This window comes from Sinohyriopsis cumingii, chromosome 2, assembly GCF_028554795.1.
Source record: "Sinohyriopsis cumingii isolate HCF-2022 chromosome 2, ASM2855479v2, whole genome shotgun sequence".
Classification (NCBI taxonomy): domain Eukaryota; kingdom Metazoa; phylum Mollusca; class Bivalvia; order Unionida; family Unionidae; genus Sinohyriopsis; species Sinohyriopsis cumingii.
The window spans coordinates 47,366,603-47,389,507 of NC_142962.1; the positions used below are offsets into that span (position 1 = coordinate 47,366,603).

Below are 22,905 nucleotides of genomic sequence, written 5' to 3' on the forward strand. Positions count from 1 at the left end.
AATACCTTCTTAGAACAATTTTTACTAGTATTTATGTGGTCTTTGTTACAAAGGATGGTTAGTGGTGTTTATCTCACTATAAGGTTGTTCAACTGTAGTTATTTAATGTGCACTTTGTTTGCATACTACATGTATCTTGAGCTCTTGTGTTTACAAAGGATTAAATCAAGGTCATTGGTGTTGATCAGTTTTTGTGTGCAATGTAGTCATTCATAGTAGTGTTGAAATGCATATTTTGCCAAGACATCATGGTTGCTTTTCCCATTCAGCAGGAGGTCGCTCATAACAGAGCATTTATACAATAAAATCGATCCGTGCATTACCATTGTGGTCAGAAATGACAAGTGGTCACTAATAGCACAGGTTGCTCATAACAGTTTTTACTGTACTTAAATTTGTGACCATAGCATCATAATATTATATGCTTGTGTGATGTGATGGGTTTTTATGCCACCAATGTGGTAGGTGTGTGTGGTTGAGGTGGGATGCTCACAATATTCTATTTAAATTATTATAGAAGTACCACCCAGGCTCGATTTTGGTTGGAAGTTAAACTAGTGAAAGATAGATGCAAAGCTCAGAGCGCCCAATCAGCAATGCTGACGGTTAAATGATTGAATATACAAAAATTTAAATTCAACGAATAACAATTTAATAATAATTCATAAAGTGCTTCAAAATTCTCAAGTCCTCTCCTTCCGCTCGACCCTGTGATAGCCTATTGCATCACTTGATTAGTAGTGTGAGATAGCTTTCCATCTGTCCTTGTATTCTACTCATCCGTGTATTCTTCTCTCCTATTACTCCAATTCCTTCTCTTCTTCCTCCCAACTTTCTCCAAATTCCTTCTCCTCCTCAACTCCTTCTCCTCCTCCTCCACCTTCTATCCACCGACTAGACTTTATCGACTATGACTGCTCTGCTAGTCTTACTTCTGTCTCCCCTCTTAGAGACTTGGGACTCAACTGAACCATAAGTTCTGTACCCCAAAAAGCTTCCTGTAAAAACCACAAGGACAGTACAATATTTTCCTTAGCCCTCTCATCTCACACTACAGCCAGCCTATCATCAGATAATGGCTACTATATTTCTTCGGTCACATATTCATTCACATCGAAATACTCATACATTCTTGTATGGTAAAACAACATCATAATAAAAGCACAGTATCAATTACTTCTCATACATACATCAATACTATGTGTCACATCAGTACATATTTCTAATCCCATTATACTAAACAATATCTCAGCAATCACACACATTTCTTTACATTAAAACAAGTACACAAATATTCAAATATCCATGTTCTGATATATCCATACAGGGTTGCATCTAGGATTTGATAAATGTGGGTACTTGCCCCCAAAGAATCTGAGAAGAAAAAAAAGGAGGGGAGGGCCTTCCAGTATGGTGTAATAAAAAGCTCAATGTATTCAAAAAGAGCAAAGGCAAGTATAATAAGTGCCTTAAATGCATCTCATGTCTTCTGTATTATATAGTATGTATATTATAGGATAACACTTAAAACTGAAATCAAAGTCTTATATATCTAATAACATTCTATCTACACACTAACCATTAAAGAATCAAACCATAGACTGCAAATAGTGTCACTCCTCTGGCCAATCTAAAGAAAGTATGTACTTCCTGTGTGTCACATGCTCAATTCTGATTGGCTACAAATCCATACTAAGAAAGATCCTAAGAGAACATATTTTCCTTTTATGGATGACAAAAAATAATTTTTAAGGAAAAGTCCAAAGCTCAAAATGAATCTGGGAAAGTATATATAGTTTCTATAAGTTAATTCTTTACTGGAACATATATACATCTGCATCCAGACAGACTGTAACTGTGACTGCATTATTCTGCAAATATGATCACTATTTCCTAAATAGCCTCCTGTCCTTCCTCATCCTCCACTCAACCAATGCCTTGTTAAAGTTGAAGTCTCTCAGATGAGGTCCTTCAATTGATATCGTCATGAGTTTGTTGAGAACCCTTTCTTCCAGACAGCTTCTTCCTGCAGTTTTGGTTCGATTTTGATTGCTGAACCCTCTCTCACAGTCATCAGTTTGGTATGGCATAACCAAGGCCACTGATGCTAACTGAAGAAGATTTGGAAATGTGTTTGCATAATGTTGATGTACAATCTGCCCAAGTCCACACATTTTGTCTCTAGGGTACATTTCTTTATTAATGACAATCTTAGCAAGAGACCACTCCGTCAAAACATGTTTTGGGTCACACAAAGGGGGACTGATAGCTTCTTTTGATTTCTTCTCCTGACACATTACCAAGAAAATGAGGTGTAGAAACAAACATGGTTGGTATTTGAAATGTGTAATGAATGGACTACATCGTACTTTCTGCATTAACTCTGATTCTATCACTGTTGCTATGCAATCCTGGAAAGAAATAAAGCTCGATGATAAATCAAAGTATAAAAGTATTTTATTATCATTATTACTATTCTATTATTATTATTAAAGTATTTGAGAAACATAAAACAAATATATTATTTTTTTTAAATCCAAAGTAAAATGACCAAAATCAGATGCAAACTGTGCAAGAACCTTAACGTAAGACCATGGAGTGTCTAAGGATGTTGCCTTGTGATAATTTGGTTGTTTTAAGAAATCCCATCCAGGTGTGTAAATGCTAAACTAATATGGCACTACAGTCTCTCTCTGAGTTAAAGTATTTCAATTATAGCAATGAAGTGATTATGCCCATCTGTATACGATGATTTTAAAAAAAAAAAAACATTAGTATTATATACATCTTTGATGGGTCCCTACATATGCACAGTTGTGATACAAGCAGATCAGGGTCAATGTCATTTGCTGCAATGATCATCAGAGCAAATAATAATGATAACTTATTTACTAAAGCATTATATAAGTTTCAAGCAGTGGGATTTGTCTGACTACTGTACTGTATCACGATGTTGACAGCAACTCCTTACATGCTCAGGAAATTATTCAAACAACAGCGACTGTTTCATCATTTCAAACACATGAAAACTCATTACAGTGATACTGAAATGTGACCTGTCTAGACAGGAAAGAATTTCACAACAAAAGAAACAGATACTAATAATCCAGATTGATTAAAAAAGAAAAAAAAACATCCAGCATTAAACATTGACAGGAAGTTATGATGACTAGCTACTGAATGCAATTTTATTGGCCAATCACGATGCTAAGTGCTATTTTTATTAACAAAGGGATTACTCAAGATATGCATTGATTGGAACCTAACTAATCATGTTTTGGTTACTTGTTTGTATACGCCATTTTTCCATCTAAATTTCAAAAAAAAAAATGTAAATAAAATAAAAGAGCTTACCTGAAATTCCTCTACAGATGCCCTTGACAAAATTTTTTATGGCAAAATAACACATTCTTAACAAAAAATGTGCACACATTCTTACTTTTTGCATGATTTTGCCCACATAGGATTAAAAATCATGTGGGAAATCTAAAATTTGGGGGAATTTGCACGACCGAGTGTCCTAGATGCAACCCCGTCCATACATCCATATTAACTAATCTTACACACTTCAACCATTTTCTAAATTCACTATTCAAGCATGTGTAAATTCTAACATATCACATGAATAAATGCACTAGTTTACTACAAAGCAACCAATTAGCAAATAACAAAATTAATTCTGACCACAAGCTAACAATCTACATAACTCTATATAATACTCAAATATGCCTGTAAATGAACACTACAAAGGTAATTTTACATACTAAATTATCCTAGTAATTAATTATACATACTACACATAATTACAATTATGAGGGTGTAATATTCTGCAAAACTCGAGCAAAAATTTACTGACCTTTATGAAGCTTTCTTTCCTTAGAATCTCCTCTCTAAGTTTTACCGCCAAATTATGAGTGGCTTCCTTGGAGTAACCCTATACTGCTCAGCAATCTTCCTAGGCAAGACTAAATTTCGCCTGCTAGTTAGAAGTTGATTCGGATCGAAATTGTTATCACACCCTCTATCTCTGTTCCGACCTGGTGTTGCTGTGACCCAATACAATCAAGCTTAGTGGACAATGTCGTTCTCGCTGTCTGTCCACGGGGACAGATTTAGAACACGCCCTGGTCCCCCCCTCACAGGTTCCTCTGATCTTATGACTAAGATGTAACACATAGGTGGGAAGTCGCGCGATCTAACACCTGTGCCGATTCAAGATGCCGGGTCTTCTCTCTGCTCATGGTTACCTTGCATAAGAGATTAACTCTAGCCTGCAGCAATGTTTAGACATCAAACCATGGCTTGTAAATATTACCTTTCTTTATACACGACTGACTAACTGGGGCTGAGCAAACGTGACACCTTGGAAAGTTTTTCCACCATAACTTTGTGGTATGCACTGCACTATAGTATCTTACCTGAATGCTTACATTACTGCAATAAATGTTTTATAAGTGGCTCATGAAAATATTAACATGCTGAACACCTGGAAAACCTGGTGCACCATATTAATTTTCCATTCCAGATCTTGCTCTCATTTAACATCTGTGTACACTGCATACAATGCTTATCTATCAGCATATAAAATAATAAATAACCATTTTCCAAATTACTTTACACTAATAATTTCTTAAGTTAATGATAAATTGTATAAATACTAAATTTAGTCTCTTTTGTCATTATTTCAACCTAAAAACAGATTAAACCTTCCCCACCAGTCATGACAAATGTGTTATACTAACAGACATTAAACACTATACGTTGCAACTCAGTCGACTACCACAAGCCTTGAATGTTTACATTGCTAGTTACTGTACATTATTTTAAAACAGATAGTCATTGCTGTCTTAGTTTCATCACATTCTGCAACTTAAGCCTCTACTAGTGCAAATAGAGACACAGATCCATTAATGTAAAGTCAGAGGCATAGATTTCCATTTTTTCTGATGAAAAAGCATGGCTGAGGGGGGAGGGGCAAAGGGTCAAGATTTGGGTGACATAGGACAAAAAACTGTTTCCTGCACTTAAAGCACAACACTGTGATGTGAAACTTAAGTTATTGTGCAAAACAATATCTTTTCTATAAGTTATAGTGACCTTGGTCTTTGGCCTATTGTATGTTCCTTAACCCATGAGCAAACCATCAATACACTTTGGTTCAGATTATGTATTGTAGAACTAATGTTCTAGCCCAGAAGCCATTTTTATTCTCAGAGTCAAACAGACCTTTAACTTTTACCACTTCACCCTGAAATTGACATAGTTTATAATTTATATGTACCCCAACTGCAAGTCACACACAAAATTGATTAACCATAACTAAAGGAGAATTCATGGAAAACTATTTTTCTCCTATCAGTTCTCTTGACCTTTTCAACCCTACAAATCAACAGGGTTCTTCCTTACCAAAAGTGCAAGCCATTCAGAAAGATTAGAGAACTTAAGTTACTATTAATAAGTTTTCTTATTCAGGCAAAGCAGTCTTTACCATTGACCCTGAAACCAATGTGAGTCTGTCTTACCCAAGTACAAGTCATTGGTAAAGTTTGGTAAATGAAGATGGTGAAGAATTCAGATTGTGAGCAAACCAAATTGGTATTAGTCAGACAGATGGATGATCTGACAGGTATATAAAATACTCTAAAATTAGATACTGTAGGATCATCAATTTTCATGGGGGACCAATTTTCGTGGCTTTTGTTGTTGCGCCGAACCACGAATTTAAATCCCCAATGAAAAATGAGCCACATAGGATGATGCGCCTCCTTTTCTTACAGTGTTTCATTCCCAGAGATTAACACAGCTACTAGTATTTGATAAATCAAGGTCAATACTGTAATCTGGTAATTAAATATTAGCTTTTACATGTGTTTGTTTTATTTTTTATTTTAACCTTTTGAAAAAGAATTATAAATCATTTTATGTTGTTTCAATGTACACATTCGATAAGGTATCCAATAGCCATAATTTTACACTCACTGGCTTAAATACTTCTCTGGTAAATAATCCCCAAATTGTTGAATTAAACAAGTCCAGATTCTTAAAACCACTGATAATTAAGTCCAATCTTTCACTCATTGTTGTGTGAACTGCAATCATCCATTCAGCGGGGGGGTTGGGGGTTGTTGCGTTGAATTTTACCACTTTTAAGCCACTGTGTTAATGCCATGATCATCAAAAAGTACTGCTGGTGCAACTTGAATGACAGTGGTTTAAGTAAGAGATCATTCATATGTAAATTAATAACCGATTGGCATAGTGTTGTCGGCTGCGTTCGCTTCTTTTGATGTTAAACATTAAAGTGACCGCCGTTTGTGTACACATAGTTTTATTCTTTTGTATTCTTTATTTTATGTATTTGTAGAAGTTAAACCATGAAATTAAATACCTACTACATGTAATATGCAAATTTTGACAGGCAAAACCACAAATTTAAGTACCCATGCAAATGCATTTTTTTAATAACAAAACCACGAAAATTGAGCCAAACGATTTTTCAAAATAAATGATACTACAATATACGTGTACTCATGGAGAATTTAATTCATTTTTACATGGGTACCAAAGACCCATGAAATCAAATCTACCAAGAACAACGAGGTCAGGTGCTAATGCAAATATTGTGTCCCAATACAATTTTTACGCCCTGAAATTGTTGTTCACCCATAAACCAAACATCCAAAATCCCATCAATATTTCTAATTTTACAATAGTTTAAATCTATTAAGTGAAATATTCTATCATTAAATTTGGATATTTATGTGGCCATGGATAAATGGGGCTGTGTAGCAGTTTAACTTTAAGTAAAGCAGCACACATCACAGATCTCACCTTGCCAGGAATGAAGCAACAGAGATCCATGTCGATGTATCTCATGTAGGTCATGCTCAGTAGAGACAGTCTGGTCTCAATAGCAGACAGGATGTCAACATGACGGGCTAGAGAGTGGTTCCGGCGTTCTGACTCCCGCCTTGGCAGCTGACTCTTCACATGCTTCTGGATCTGGGCATGGAATTTATCCACTTTACTGAAGCCCAGGCAGAGACAGTGTTTACATATCTTGTCAAAAGTGTGGCACACCTGCATATAGAAAACAGTACCATTACTAGACAAACCTGCATACTGAACACAGCATAATTACTATTTTTGTTTTATAACATGCATATAATTGAGAGGCTGGCACAATATCAGAGCTAACACATATAGTCTCCTTCTTTAAATCCAACCTCTATTCATCTGAATACTGCTTTAAGGAGAAGATGATGTGTGGGAAAAATTAGTCCTATTCGTATAGGAATTATAATGACAGATATTTGAATACTTATGGCATGCTAGAGTGAAAGGTACAAGCAATTTCTCGCCTGACTATATGGAATTTAATCTGGGGGTGAATGAAGATGAAGCACTTCTGAATGAATGCAAAACAACTGGAGCATTTCATACAGTAAGTTTTCGTAACAAATGCCCCCTGGGCCCCCAGTAGTGGGTTTATCCCAAGCACATATTGCCTAATTGTTTCATCTCTGCACTAAATGACATTCCAGATTTGCACCTGTTATAAAAACTAATTTTTTTTATCATGGGTACTACACAGTCACTGATTACAGTGGTTAATAAACTTAAGCGATTGTGTGTCAAGATTTACCTTCTTAAAATCAATCAATACTGCTTATCTAGCAGTATGGAAATGGGGCTTTGAGCTCATTTACCACCCAATGGGCCCTGGCCCCCTGTTCTCACCTCTAATCCCCATGATAAGCTATCCCCCTACCCACAGCCCAAGAAGTTTTGGTTACTGTTTTGCCAAGGTGTTGGTAGTGGTGTAAACACCCACGTGACAAAAGTGTGTCAGTACATGTGTACTGAATAAGGTCAAACAGCCCATTTCCATACAACTCAATGTACTAGTCTGCAAAAATTGTGGAAAGGAAAAATCTCTGCAGAGAGAGAGAGAGACAGAAAGATGATACTGCTGCTAACAGACAGGCAGACAACATTAATTTATGGTTGCCATCAATATGTGTGAAGAGATTGCATATTTTTACTTTAATTTTGCTGTTGTAAATCTGCAACTGCAGTTTCTTATTTGTGCTTGTAGTTGATTTTCCATTTCGGACAGCACAGTCTCAAACTCTCCTGCACTGATTATTTTATCCTTGATTGTTACCAAGTACAAATAAATGATCATACTGAGATTGCTCCGTGTGACCACAAGCAATTCAGAACAGATGCTTACTCAGGAGTGCAGCTGCATTGAGATTAACTTGCTTGCATCACCAGAGACTCCAGTTACTATTGATATTGCTCCAACAACAATACTGATTGGTGCATCTACAATGGTAGATGTATGTTGTCATGATTTCAGTCATACCAAGACCAACACTTGCTGCAGCAGTGAGCCCACAAATAATATCTGCAACCAGAAAAGCTCATTTGTATTTCACAATGATTGCAGTTCTACTGGTAATTTCATCTCAAAGCTGTTATTCTGCTTCGTTTATCTTTTAATGACAGTAAGAATGAGGGTCTATCATAGTTCTTCTATCAATAATACAATCATGTATTTCAAATGCATAACAGGCAGACCTTGTCCAGATGCATCGTCACATGCATGCACAATACACCTTTGCACTTCTAGCCAGTTACTCTTTTTACTGGCACAATGGTCATGCAGTGACAAAAAAACCTCTGCCTCAAGAACTCTTAAATCTCCAGCAATGGCGCGTTATTTGCTTTGGTACCCCTGTCATACAAAAACACACTGCCAGCACATCTGATGATTGTCTTTGCCCAATAACTATTAGCCTAACAAATGCACCCTTGTTGAATAACAGTCGAGACCTTTCCTTTAAAAGTGGAGTCATAGCTTAAAATACTGATGGTGAATGTAACTGGGGTGGATGGGGTCAATGCCACTTTGCCATTGTAGAAACAATCCTGGAGTGTTTCTGCATATGTTGCAGTCAACAATGCAGCATTTTCACATGCATGTATGATGATTCTAAGTTGGCCTCGAGCTGGTTGTAGAGCATCAGGGTGATTCCAACAAGCAATTTATATTTGACCCTTAAAAAAATTATATGACAGTTGAAAAGAGGGTTTGGTTATACCACTCTGATGCAAAAATTCCTCAAGAAGTGGAACTAAATTGTTATCAATGTTAACATCTGTTGCCAGTTGGTCCAACACCCCATCAGTAAATTCTGCAATCACATCGCCTCAGTCTGATTCCATTACATATATAACAATGATAAAATCTAATCTTAAACACAAACAACAAAGATGGTTCTGTACCCATCAGAATAAATGTTGAGTGCTTCGAACTGAATTTCATCTCTTGTGACTAAGGATGATGATAATGCAACTGTGAAAGAACTCATAAGAAATCTGTCCAGCATACTGATACATGATATTAGTGACACATGATCAAAACCAAGTTGTCCCTTATCATTTATCAGCATTCCCATTCAACCCCATGTACCTTTACTTCCAGTTATGCAAACAAGTATGTTCCAGACTCGTGTACTGTAAAGCTGTGATGTTCATGTAAATCAAAACCATTTCCATAAAAAGAAATAAAATAAAATCTACTATTTGCTAAAGTTGAGGGGTCAGTGTTTTACTCTCCTTCTTTGATTAATATTCCTGTAATTTTGCTTTGTGAGAGTTACTATGCATGGTGGTGCCAGGCACCTTAATATCAACATAGTCTTTGACAATGCAACTGACACACTGCTGTCTCTGATTCTGCCATTGTCAGTGAACTCAACCAGATTTTTTACCATAAAATTGCCTTTCAACTTGACAATGATATCATGAATGTCCACACTGGACATTTAAAGTTTGCCAGATTGATCTTAAAAATTCACAAGCTCACCTGGATCAATGCCAACAACAACACGACTAGTAAACTCGGTCAAATCCACTTTAGTGGCTAATCAACTCAGATCCATATCAGTAACGACCATAAACGTTGATAGACATGATTGTAAATGATTACATGTACTTTAATGTGAAATCAATAAGTGTCTGTGGGGCTGGTGAGCGCTGCAATGCACACAATGCTTCAGTGGCAAGATGATCACATATGGGGCCATCCAACCGTGTTTGTACTGGCATAGTTAAAAGAAACAACAGTTGTTTACCATACTTGGATAAGGAATTAACGTTAACAGCTGGCGCAAGTCCATACAAGTCAATATACAACCTTTGTTGAGGTGTCACCACATATGCAACCTGGTGAGTGCCAGGGCCTGTGGATGAATTCAGACTGACAATGCCCATTTTGCATTTGTGTGGCATCATCACTGAAAATTCATCTAGCATAAAAGTACCACAAAAATGTTTGATCAATTGTGCTATCACAAGTAACTGATGAGTCATGCCTGGCAAATGAAGCCCTCTTCCTTTTTTTTATGTGACCCCTCAGCCACCTTTTTTAAAGACATTCCTGATGCTTTCAGACAACCCCTAATACCACAGCTTTTGCAACCACTGGAGCTACTTCTGCCAACAATGCTGGAATGGCTGCAAGAAATGGAAACATTCCACTAGTATTTTCCATTTATGCAACCAATGACGTGGCTAATTTTAATGTTAATGACGAATTTTTGTGTTTTGCTGCATTAAGCTGCATTTGCGTCAACTACCCATTTCCATTTAACTTTGCTGTCGACAGTTTCAGTGTGCCCCCACAATTGTTTTTGACTGCATGTTTGATTTTTCCCAGGTGACTTTGAGTAAGGCCAACCATCACTTCACTGTAGAACATTATTATTCAAATATGACATGCATTCAATTATGAATTTTCCACAGATGCATCAATCACTCTTATTTGGCCACCAGCACCCTCCAGCATCAGCATCTTGTCAAAAATTATTACAGCATAGCATTTGTGATTAGCACCACGGCATTACTGACATGTGCATGAAAATATGTGTCAACAACAGACTCCCACATCAAGTCCAGATGCTCCATTGAAAAGTAATAAATTGGATATGAAAGCCTTCCTGAGAAATTTGCAGGACCATGTCGACATTTTGATGCAGGTCCATGTACAACCACAGAATGTGATATGCCCAAGCAGTATGATCAGCTTCTCTGTATTCATTCCAAATTTTTTCTGAAGGTTCCTGATGACCTTTGAACTGCAATGAGAGCTCAGTCACTTCTAACATGTCAAATACCATTTTATTTTGTGCCTGGTTATTATCTTGTGCGGCAAGCTGAAATGCCAGGAATGCATTTTTTGGTTCAGTAAGACTGTGCTGGGTACTTATTTGCCAGGTAAACTGCCCCCACAATACCAGTGGGCAGGTGTGCATCTGTGGTATGTGTGAGAAACGAGGGCAATGATGTGTTTCCCGACTCCATAAACAATAACAAGTGTGACTCTGTGCTCAAAATTCTTCATGCTGATCACCAATCCGGTGTTGCCATGTAGCTGGCTCCATGAAATGGATGGTATGACGAGAGGTGAACCTCAACCTGGTCACATCGTTCAAGTGTCCATGCTGACCATGCATTGGTGTATTCCTCCAGCATTTCGAGAATCTTGCTGATGCCTCTGCCAATTTCATCGCTGATGGTGCAGCTGTCTTTGCAGTTCAGAACCATGCAGGCACCAATGTGAATCCACAGAGCAGTAGTTTTGAATCTGTCCTTGTCATGCGTCAAGACCTAGCGACAGAGATGAATGCTGAGGACAATGTCTGCTTTGATCTCAGAATGACCAAAGTTTTGTAACACCACTAAGATTCCTGGAATAAGACTAATCAGCAGTTGTCAAGCTTATTAGCCTGGGGTCTAGGTGGGAGCAGTAATGGCCCTGTGATTTTCAAACTCACCATAACATTTCTGAAATTTTACTTCGCGCACTTGTGATTGTTGTGTTTTTGCACGAATGTACTTGGCTGCTTCAGTAGCAGTAGCAGAGGCAAGAAGACATTTTTGTTCTTCCTCAGCATGAAGACTGTTTCCATTCATACGAGTCTATTATCACAAGGATGTCAGCTTTTCTTCCACCACTGTAAATTCAGATATGGTCCTCACACACAAACTGTCTTAGTTGTTTTACCAGCTTTTGCTGTTGCTGGTGCTGGCAGTTGTGGACACAGGGCAAAGATGGGTCTCAGTAATTCAAGTATGTCTGCTTTTCTGATATAACTTGATATGAATATGCCATGCTGTCATGCAAGCTGTAGGCATGTCTGTACTAAAGGGAGGCTAAAGCATCCCACTAACTATAAAATTTTGTCAAGGATTTGTTTTATTTTGCTAGTATCAGAAATTGTGATCACTTCAACCTGGTAAATATTTCATCTATTTCTTTTTTATGTTGTTGCTGTAGTATCTATTGCTGTAGTATCTATTTGTGTTTGAGCTTGGGCAGGCACAGACGTTTGTGGTTTTGATTTCTGTCTGCGAATCTATAGTACTTCCAAACAGATTCACAAGGCTGCCAAAGTTGGTTGTGTGATTTGACTTCGATGCCACATTTCAGGCAAGGTCATGCCCCTATTCCCTCACGTAATATTTGTGTTCTGCATTACTCATAATGGCATGGTCTACCACAGGGTTTGTATTTTTCAAAGCAGGCTGATGTGTATTTGTTACATCCCACGGCTGCTGCATTCCAAAGCCATGGAGATTCCTATTTACACAAGTGTAGGCATTTATCTAATTGACAAAAACATGGCCACATTTTTCTTTTGGTAGCATTCCCACTCGTACTCTCCATGGCTAACATGAAGCTGTAAATCAATCCTTGCCAAATAACTGACCAAGCCTATATCAGAGTAACGACAGCAAAAACTTTCTGTGTTAAGTAAAACAATTTTCAGAAATAGGTCCACCTCAACAAGCATGAATAGTCATCACTGAATACAGCAGCAACATAAATTGTGTTGGCTGATCATCACAAGTTCCCAATAATGTTGAACCTTGCACTGTGAATTTCATCTACTTTCTCCCTAAAGAAACCTTTTATAAAATTAATTCGATACTGAGCTGCCTCTTCTCTGTGGCACAGTAATGTGCTCTGTAAAATAAATTGAGTTGGGATGGTATTTGTACACTTAAGGCCCCAGAGCATATGACTAATTAGCCTGCTCTGAAACATATTCATCACTGATCTCATCAAAAATATCACTCTCTTCAAAGTGGGCAAGTTATCCTGTTTCTTTAGAAGATATCTCTTCCAAGCACAATAGTAAGTAGTTTCCTTTTTGTTTTATTTTCTTCATAAATCTGCCCAAGTTTATTTCGTTCAAATTCTAGAATCACTGCCCAATTTGCCAGGGTTTCAGTGAATTCTGGCTTTGTTTCGAATAATTTGTACAACATTGTTTGGACCTCTTTTATGAATCTGTATGATGCATTCAAACAATAGAACGATTTCAGTTGATGCTATATCTCTGATTTTCCAATCTTTTGGCAGGATTACATTATTACTAGTGACTCATAAACTCATTTGTAATGCTTTGGCAATAATTCTCTGTCACTCAACATTTTCTATATCAAGCCACTCCAAGCATTTAATATAAACTATATTCACAACTCAGCTATAGTTTTCCTTTTCCATCAACATAAAATGTACAACATACATACAACGCACTGTAGGAAAAAAAAGCAATACAATGCAAGCTAATATGGTAGACTTAGCAGCCTGTGTATATCGATTGTTACCATAAATTTTGTCTGCCTGTCTGTGTAGCAGCAATATTATCAATCACCCTCTATCTCTCTCTGCAGAGATATTTCCTTTCCACAATCGTTGCAGACCAGCAGAGTGAGTAGTATGGAAATAAGCTGTTTGACTTATTCGATACCGTATGAGGACATGGACACCCGCACAAGACTCTAACCCCTATGACTGCCACACTTGCATCATGTGGATGTTTACACCACTGCCAACACCTCTGCATAATAACTGTAACCAAAACATCATGGGCTGTGTTTGGGGATAGCTTATCATGGGGGCTAGAGGCAAGAACAGGTGGCAAAGAACCCACAGGGTAGCAAAAGAGGCAAATGCCATTTCCATGCTACGTATCATTATATCACCCTGTCACAATTCAAAATACTAGAAACCATTATGTACCTCTGTAAAAAGGCAAAATACTAAACATTAAATGCTTCTGTAACAAGCCAAACTACAGGACATCAATAAATGCTTTTTTAACAAGGCAAAATACTAGACACCATTATGCCTCTGTAACAAGCCAAAATACCTGGGGTGAAATGATACACCTGTGCTGCATATTGATATGATTCACGATACGCAGCCTGTAATACGATGCATATCAATACAAATATGAACTTGATGGTCTTTCCATCTTTGGAAGGTAGGTGGTGCCTTTCGTGTAGACAATTTGGTCATATTTCCAGTATGCAGATGACAAATAGACATATGTTATCATATATTTATATGCAATTCTCACTGATGAGAAAATAACAACAATACTTTCAAACAGACTTAGTCTACCTGTTGGTTTAAGGAGAGATGATGACAGGATTTTATCTTAAGGGAGTCACCCCCTATCCTTTATCAAAGAAAAAAGAAAGAGTAAGAAGAAACGGTCATAGGTCAATATTTATCTAAACTTCAGTATCTCTCTTTCTTCGGGCTCCACTTTCTAAGAGCTCAACTGAAATCAACATCTATGACAGATGTCACCTCAAGTTGTATAAGCATTAATCTGTTAATTATTTCTGATTATACTCTGCTCCTTTTCTTTGTATCAATATTGTTCTTTGCTTCTTTCTGAAGGGGCATATACAGCTTGAATATGTTGGGAAACTGATCTTTGTGACCGTTGTGTACAATTTTCCAGAGCTCACAGATATTATCTTTTGAATACATCTGGTCCAAAATAGGATTTTTCACTAACATAAACCTCCTTTGTTAAATCATTAGTACACCGACTACAACGCCAAATTTCTTATTTGTTCCATATTTAGTCCATCAATGCTTGTGCAGACAGAGGCATTAAAATAAATATCATTACATATTAATTTTATTTTTTACCCTTATTTTATTCAATTTATCTTAACCCTGGTATGGATACATGTATATGGATTTGTAGCATATGATTCGCAAGGCGATATTGATTAAATAAAAAAATGAAAATTGCATTATACTTTTAAATTGTCTGTATTTTAATTTGGCACAGCATTCTGCCCTTTGTACATTTAATTTCGAAATACTGCTGAAAGGGTCATGCCATCTATTTCGGGCTCAAAATCACTCACTGGTATCTCCATTAATGCTTTCCCAGCTCAAATAAATCAATTTATGTCATAACTTTAAAAATTATTGTCCTCATCACTTTCATCAGCAAGTATTTGCTGAATCAAATCGTAATGAACCACGCCTGGAATCAGACATTTTGAGTTTTCTAGGTAGTTCGTATTTTAAACAAGCATTTGTAAAACTTTCTTCATGAATGGTTCAAACTATGCAATAATGCTTATTTCGGGACAAGGCTAATCAATTTAGTTTCACAACCATTGATGACTTTCTTGAAGAATCCAGTTGTGGAACAGCTGCTATCCAAAAAACATGTTGTGACAAGAACAGTTAAATAAAAATGTATACTTCACCGAGCATTTTTAAATATGGGACTTTCAATGAATTTGCAAGACTTCTCGCATTTCACTGTTCTCCAAGCATGCAAATTCATACAAATTTTGCACTATTCGTGCAATGGCATGGCCAGACAGCATCTCCACTTAAGTACTTGATATATCTAATGACTTTTCCGCTAAGTCTCTCTCTTGCTATGTGAATACTTCCTGTTTGTCAAGCAGAGAATAAGCTATATTGATTTCTGACTGGTGGTTATTGTTTAACCTGGACTGGAAAAGCAATAACCACAAATGAGAATTCAATGTAACATATTTCACCATGCAAGACACCAGTAGCGTAACTTTCAAATTGACCAGAGTCACGGTACAATTCAAAGTAGAAACTTTGTGTGAAAGTGATTATTAAATGATGAGTAAAGAACTTCACTATACATGTGGAACACATTTGGAATGTATAGTATATGCTGAATATACTTCTGGCTTAAGAAAATTAGCAACGAATTGGTGGGGGCCAGATTACAAACCATGTCATCGTTGTTAACTTGTAGATGGGCGAGTGGGCATTCTCAAATAGTCTTTATCATCTTTTCTAATAAACATGAGTGACTGTGACTGCAAATGCTGTTTCTACTGAATAACAAGATAATTAATAATAATTATTCATGACTGCTATAGACAAAACATGCATAGGGTAAGTATCGTTTTGCATTGATTCTCCGTCTCTTGTATCAATATGTGTATCGTTTTAGCAAAAGTATCAATGCATCAATATATCAATGAATTGTTTCACCCCTACAAAATACCAAATACCATTATATGCCTCTGTAACAAGCCATAATACTAGACACCACTGTATGCCTCTGTAACAAGCCAAAATAACTGCCAGAAGTATATGCCTCTGTAACAGTCAATATACTAGACACCATTATATGCTTCTCCACCAATCCAAGAGGCAAAACTGCTAAATTATTTCTCCACACATCTAGAAATATATGGTGGACATTTGATTTAATCAACAGCATGCTAACTTAAAAAATTTGAAAAAGTGAATTTTTAGCAATGCTTCAGGAACATTAACATTTTGACTATTGTAGGATTCTTTACTAAAATACATTACATATTCCAATTTAGTTACTCAGTATCATACACATTATTGTTTAGCATGTGTGTGTGTGATTTGGATTTTTAACGTAGCTTTTAACTATTTTTCAGTCATCTCGCTACGATGTCTGCAGTGTGCCATTTTATAGTTATGTCTAGCACTGGGGCATCATGTCCCACACAGTCACATTATCCTGACAAAAGACTCACCAGTCCTAACACTAACTTCTTAATGCTGAGTGCTAAGCGAGGCAGCTGCAAGTACCACTTTTGTAAGTCTTTGGTATGACTTGGCCAGGGATCAAACCCATGACCTTCCACATCCGTGCTTAGCATGTATTTGTCGATGAATAGTCTCATGTAGATGCTAAAGGGATCTACAGTTCAAGTAAAGCTTTCTTCCAATATCCCTTGCTAGTTGGATGCAGCTTGATTTCCTCAACTCCAACATGTAAACATATACAGTTATGTTCACTGTTAAGGAACATATGGAAAACCACTTATAGGACACTGGTAAATCTACACTGGATGGAAAAAAAGTGAACAAATAGTTCCTCAAGAGATTTCATAAAAGTACAAGTGACTTTAGAATATATAAACTGCTCTTTGCAATATAAACTTTATTTCCATAAAATCACCAGCAGTAATGAAATTAACAAGTACAATTACCTAAACAATATATAGAAATGGTTTCTTGCAATTTGTACAATTATCAATAAATACAAGAAATGAAACCTGAAAAGGAAAGCTAAGCAGCTGTAAAGCTGTGGAAACTTATGCTCAGTAAAAAGTAAACCAAACTCACCACCAACATGTGGAATCGAGTTTTAACAGATATACCTGAACCATTATATGTAACATTTTACATATTTTGCTTTCTGTTAGGCTTCCAAAGATGACAGACTGCTTTGTCTAAACTTCTGTACAACTGGTTACCAATACGCCATGACTTGCCAACCTCAGATAACATCTTACAGATGTCTCTCGAGTCCAAATCAACCAGTATCTCACAACTAATTAGCCAAACCATCAGAATAAAGTAGTAGATTAATCCTCGACGAGGTAAATTAATACAACATATACAATTAAAATGAAAACAGACGGGTATGCTAAATACCTGCAACTGTCTATAAATATTATTACAATATAAACTGAAGTTAAATATTTTGCAATGCATTGAAGGCAGTCTGTTACTGTACACAACATGCAACCCAGCCTTATTTTCCTTACTCGTCTAATCTCGCAAATTTCGTGATAAGTTAGGTACGAAATTATCTTCTCTATTATTTCCTCTGGTATCTGAAGGATGTTGATTGTTGACTGCGGCGTATTAGGGTCGACTTTCATTGTAAAATATAAATTCCTATCTCGCTTTACAAAACGAAAATTGATGACGAAGACGGCAAACACTCAACAAGCCTAGTATCGACTAGTCTGGTTCCCCCACACAATTTCAAAGCCAATATTTTCCGTTACAAAAGAAATAAATTCTCTAACGGAGATAAACGATCGGACCATCGCTCGGCCATTTCCGTCAGATAAGCGATTTAACCTCAGGAGTCGTTGTAGGCATACACATCAAGTTGACGGATTGCACCACATTATGTTACCACAGCAAAAGCCGAGGTGAATCTCAATGTAGCTTTGTCTCCTTCCGCCGCAGTGTGTTCATTGTGAACGCAAATAGTTCAGATTATTGTTCTCAATGGCAACCAACCACATCCGTAGTGTCTTAAAATATGTAGTACGACACCATATGGCTTCACACTGAGGTATCGTATTTTGCATCGTTAGCGTTAGACTTTGAAAGAAAAATAATTTCCCTGGGTTTCCTCATTGGTAATAATGGCTATTTAAAAAGACCTTGCTTATTTGAGGTGTTGTTTAAAGAAGATTCAGTTCCCTTTATTTTCGTGTATGATTGATGGGTGTAAGCAGCAAGGAGAGTGAACCCTATAATTTTGTTAGGAGGGTCCGTTCGCAAAAATAAAGCTTCTTTACGAAAAATGAAAATGCAAGGTCAATAACGCCAAACCGAAGCCTCTAACCAACAGAAATTTCTCTAACTGGGTTAATTCATTTTGTTACTTTATTTTTGACGCTTGTGTTTTCAAATTTTTATGCGTGTTTGTTTACCTACCCTCCTAGTCCGATAAATCAACCACACAAATATGTGTTGATATTGATAGACGATGTTGTGGGTGTGATGTCACCTGTTCATTAAAATATAAAATTTTGCTGCATGCAAGTCATTCTGGAACTAGCCCGCGTACACTTTAGACACATACCTGTAATTGGTAACAGCCATATCAAACGCGAAATTCAAAATGGCCACAGGACAGATTGTGCTATTCCAGATGGATTTACAAGTCACCAAACATATGATTTGCTCAGGAAATATAATCTACATGTCACCAAAAGAACCCTTCAGCCGACCGTAGCTGCACAGCCACGAGAAATACCGGTAAAGTTATAAAATATACATCGATGTGTGCATCCAAATTTGTATGCAGATAAATGCAGCTTTTAATGAATAGGTGATATCAGCCCATCACCCAAAAAACAATATCATCACGGGTGAAGGGCTGATTTATCGGCCTACTACGGATGGTACCACTAAATAAATTTATCCGACTTGAGCCATCTCATTATCATAACAAGTAATAATTGCGTCTTACCAGATCCAAATGGGCCTATGATAATTGCTCTAATAGAATTTGGTAGCGCTAAATGATGCTTGACTGGCTCTTGATTTCGTGTCGCTGAAAAATCAGTGCAATCCATGTTGTACAAATATAATACATAACATGAATTTATATTGTGTTCGATGCAGAGTAAGTGTATATTGCAGATGTGAAGTTGATTCACTCGTTCAATTCCATAAAAAATAAATCTCTCAGAGAAAAACTTGCTAGCTTCCTAGTAAAATCCACGATGAAAGGTAAACTAATATTAGGGGCCAGTAATTAATAAACCGATTATTATCATACGATGGAATTGATTTATTATAGCCCAAGGGGATATTGGAGGGGTAGAGCAGCGATACGTAAAGTTGCTGATGCAGCAACTGTCACACGTTCTGTTGCTGAAAATTGGTTAGCACGACGGGCAATATGGCAAATTTACCTACCACCACCTAAACAAATTCAGTATGCACATTTTGATGTAAGCACTCCCAAAGCAGTTCATAAGGCAGGTATTTTTTTCCACACGATACCATTAAAACACGTAGACGTCAATCACGCACAGACAAATACGCGTTGACTGTGACTGTCGTTCACGTTGCAAATAGATATAAAGAAGCAGAACAACTATCAACTAAAACAGCAACTGAAGTTGCATCTGCGTTTGAACGAATTTATCAACGTGGTGGTCTACGATGGCCACGATTGCTACAGGTTATCCTGGCAAGTAATTTCTTGGTGCATTATCATCTCTGATGTTAATATATAACGTCAAAATCAGAGAGGGCTCACCGCAATTCATAGCGATCAAGCAATTGTTGTACGATTTCATCGAACACTTGCTGAGCGGTTATTTGGATATCAGTATGCGCAGGAAATATCCCTGAACAAAGTTCAAAAAGACATGAGATCTCGTTAAAGGGTTGCAAGACTTCCAAGTGCAATAGCTGCATTAAATAATGAAATTTCTCGTGCAATTTCTATGAAACCCATTAATGCGATCAGAACAAATCATATATCACCACAACGACAAGACTCCTTTTCAAAACAACCAATACTAGGTAATATGACTGTAAGACATTTATATGAACCTGGTGAACTTGAAGGTGGTAAAGAAAGAGCAACTCATCCAGTCTGGAGTGTGACGACACATACAATTTTCAGCATGGTAAGAGGCGCGGGTAGACCTGCAATCTACAGATTAGATTCAACTGTTCATCAACGTGGATTTGTACGCGAACAATTACAAGTAATTTCTGAAGACACACAATTACCACCGCATTTACTTTTGTGAACTGGTGACTCGACGTCGATTACATTCAAGACAGGTCAGGATAATACTTTCGAGTGTGTGACGAAGACTACTATTAATACTATCAACAGTAAACTGTCTTGGATTATTATTTGAATATTGCCTCAACATTAATGTGTGACAGCTCGCACAATGATTATTCTGTTGTTGTTTCAATGTCACGATAAATTCAGTATCGAGATCAAAGTCGCGCTTATTTTTTTTTTTTTTTTTTTTGTCACACTGTTTGTAACTAGTTAATTCCATCATCGCGATTGCTAGCGATGTACGTGAAGTGATGTTTACGATAACCCTCTGCAGCTGAGATATTATTCTGACTCGAGACACTGCCAGATAAATTAAGCGGGACCATTCGATGCGATCATCAATAATCCAAATATTAGTATCCGAAATAGGTAATCCTGGTGACGAAAGAATCGTTATATCATATCCTAGCGTCCATGGAGTTGTATCCATCGTTAACGCGCTCTTAACAACAGTGACAGGAAGTAAAACAATATAAATTAATACAATATTTTGTTTACTACCGCAACCTGGAATTTCAACATCGATATTTTGCTGTCGAGTATCTGATGACCGAGAACACGATGGCACAGGTAGATTTGAAAACTATACTTTATGTAAGAGAAATAATTGTTGTTGAAGTGTATCACGAACTATCTTTCTACTTGCAACTATCAAATCATCTGGTCTCCACAGATTCCTAAAATCATTTATATGTGTTTCTGAAATTACCTCACGTATTATGGCACACTGAACTTTATCTGGTTTTATTCTGATTAATTTCAATAACTGTTCAGCATCGTCAGGGGTATATTTCGACGCAAGATTGTTCATTTCTTCGTGGAGAGATTCTGTACGATATATGTCTCGATTAGGTCGTACAAATTGATCATATTTTCCATCATCGTAACTTTGAAGCAACCACAAGGATACGGGATCGCTTTTACTGATATTTGATAAAATCTGATTGTTTGATTTCGTGGAAATGTTGTTATATCCGATGTTCACACGTATGCGTTGTGATCAATACTCTCTATCGAAGCACCATTTTTTATATTACGATTCGTACAAAATCTCTTCGGTTAATGTTTTCACTCTTATTGGAAATCGCAATACTTTTTCTAGTTCAGCGACGTCTTTGAAAGACGCTCCAGTATCTTTAATTGTTCCTGCCCACTCATTTATTTTTTTACGTCTTAGATCCGTTAAACCGTTTCCACGTATTGCGTTTGTGAAATGTTCTCTAACTCGCTCGGCTCACACTTTAGCCTTGACAGTATCATCGGTTTGAGATTATCGACGCTAGGTTTATCATTCAGCGGATATATTGCATAAATAACTGCAGTCACAGGGTACGCTCGTTCATAATACGTTTTGTCAATACCAGTCAACATTCATGATTTGGAATTTTTACACAACTTTACAATATTTCCAATGTGATGTAATCGAACAGGGTCACGTTTGTCATGGATAATCCAAGTATCGTTTACTTCCGCACTAAGCTTTACTGTAAAACAATATCTTTGATTGTTGAGATAATTAATAATTGTCGCCGCTTGTTGGTCATTCATTGTAGCATCGATGACTTTGTCATTGCGCATGAGTCTGAATGTTGACCACACATGAGCATATATATATATATATATATATATATATATATATATATATATATATATATATATATATATATATATATATAATTTTAGAGTTATGTATACATTAACAGAAAAAGATTGCTTGCGTAAATCGTCCTATAAGGGTTCTCCATCAGGGATGGGAAAGCATATCACCCTGTCGTCTATGTCTTCGGAGTTTTTTATTGGTATGTGCGGTCTCAAATATAATAATAATAATAACAATATGAAGCTATCAACAGTGCATGACTTAAAAGACAAAGAGGTATTTAATGATAAGCCAAGAAGTCTCCATATAGATAAAAACGTTTGGCATGTGGTCCAGTTCAAGATGATAAACATTTTATTTTATTTTAATTTATTTTATGCAAGAAGAATAATAACTTATGATTAAACATTTTCATAACACTTAAGTTTTTTTTTTTTTTTTTGATCTTAAAGCTGACACTGTAAATACATAAGTCATTGCTGCAAAGGTATTCATTTTATCACAACTGTAAGTACAAAAGCTGTATCCAAGTTCCAAAAAATACAAGCATTGTTGAAAAGATACCGGTAGTTTTCCATGGCTCATGGTAATGAT

The 22,905-nt window shown here is 36.7% G+C and overlaps 1 protein-coding gene across 1 annotated transcript in view; it reads right to left on the reverse strand.

Moving 5' to 3' along the window:
• LOC149804775 (F-box only protein 28-like) overlaps positions 1 to 18,234 on the reverse strand; it is a 28,864-nt gene extending 10,630 nt beyond the window's left edge. The window contains exons 1-2 of the mRNA XM_089944381.1: positions 17,920 to 18,234; positions 6,832 to 7,080 (exon numbers count right to left, since the gene is read on the reverse strand). Of these exons, the coding sequence (XP_089800507.1) occupies positions 6,832 to 7,080; positions 17,920 to 18,036 (366 nt within the window). The 5' untranslated portion in view covers positions 18,037 to 18,234. The remainder of the gene's footprint in view (positions 1 to 6,831; positions 7,081 to 17,919) is intronic.
• Positions 18,235 to 22,905: the final 4,671 nt, after the last annotated feature.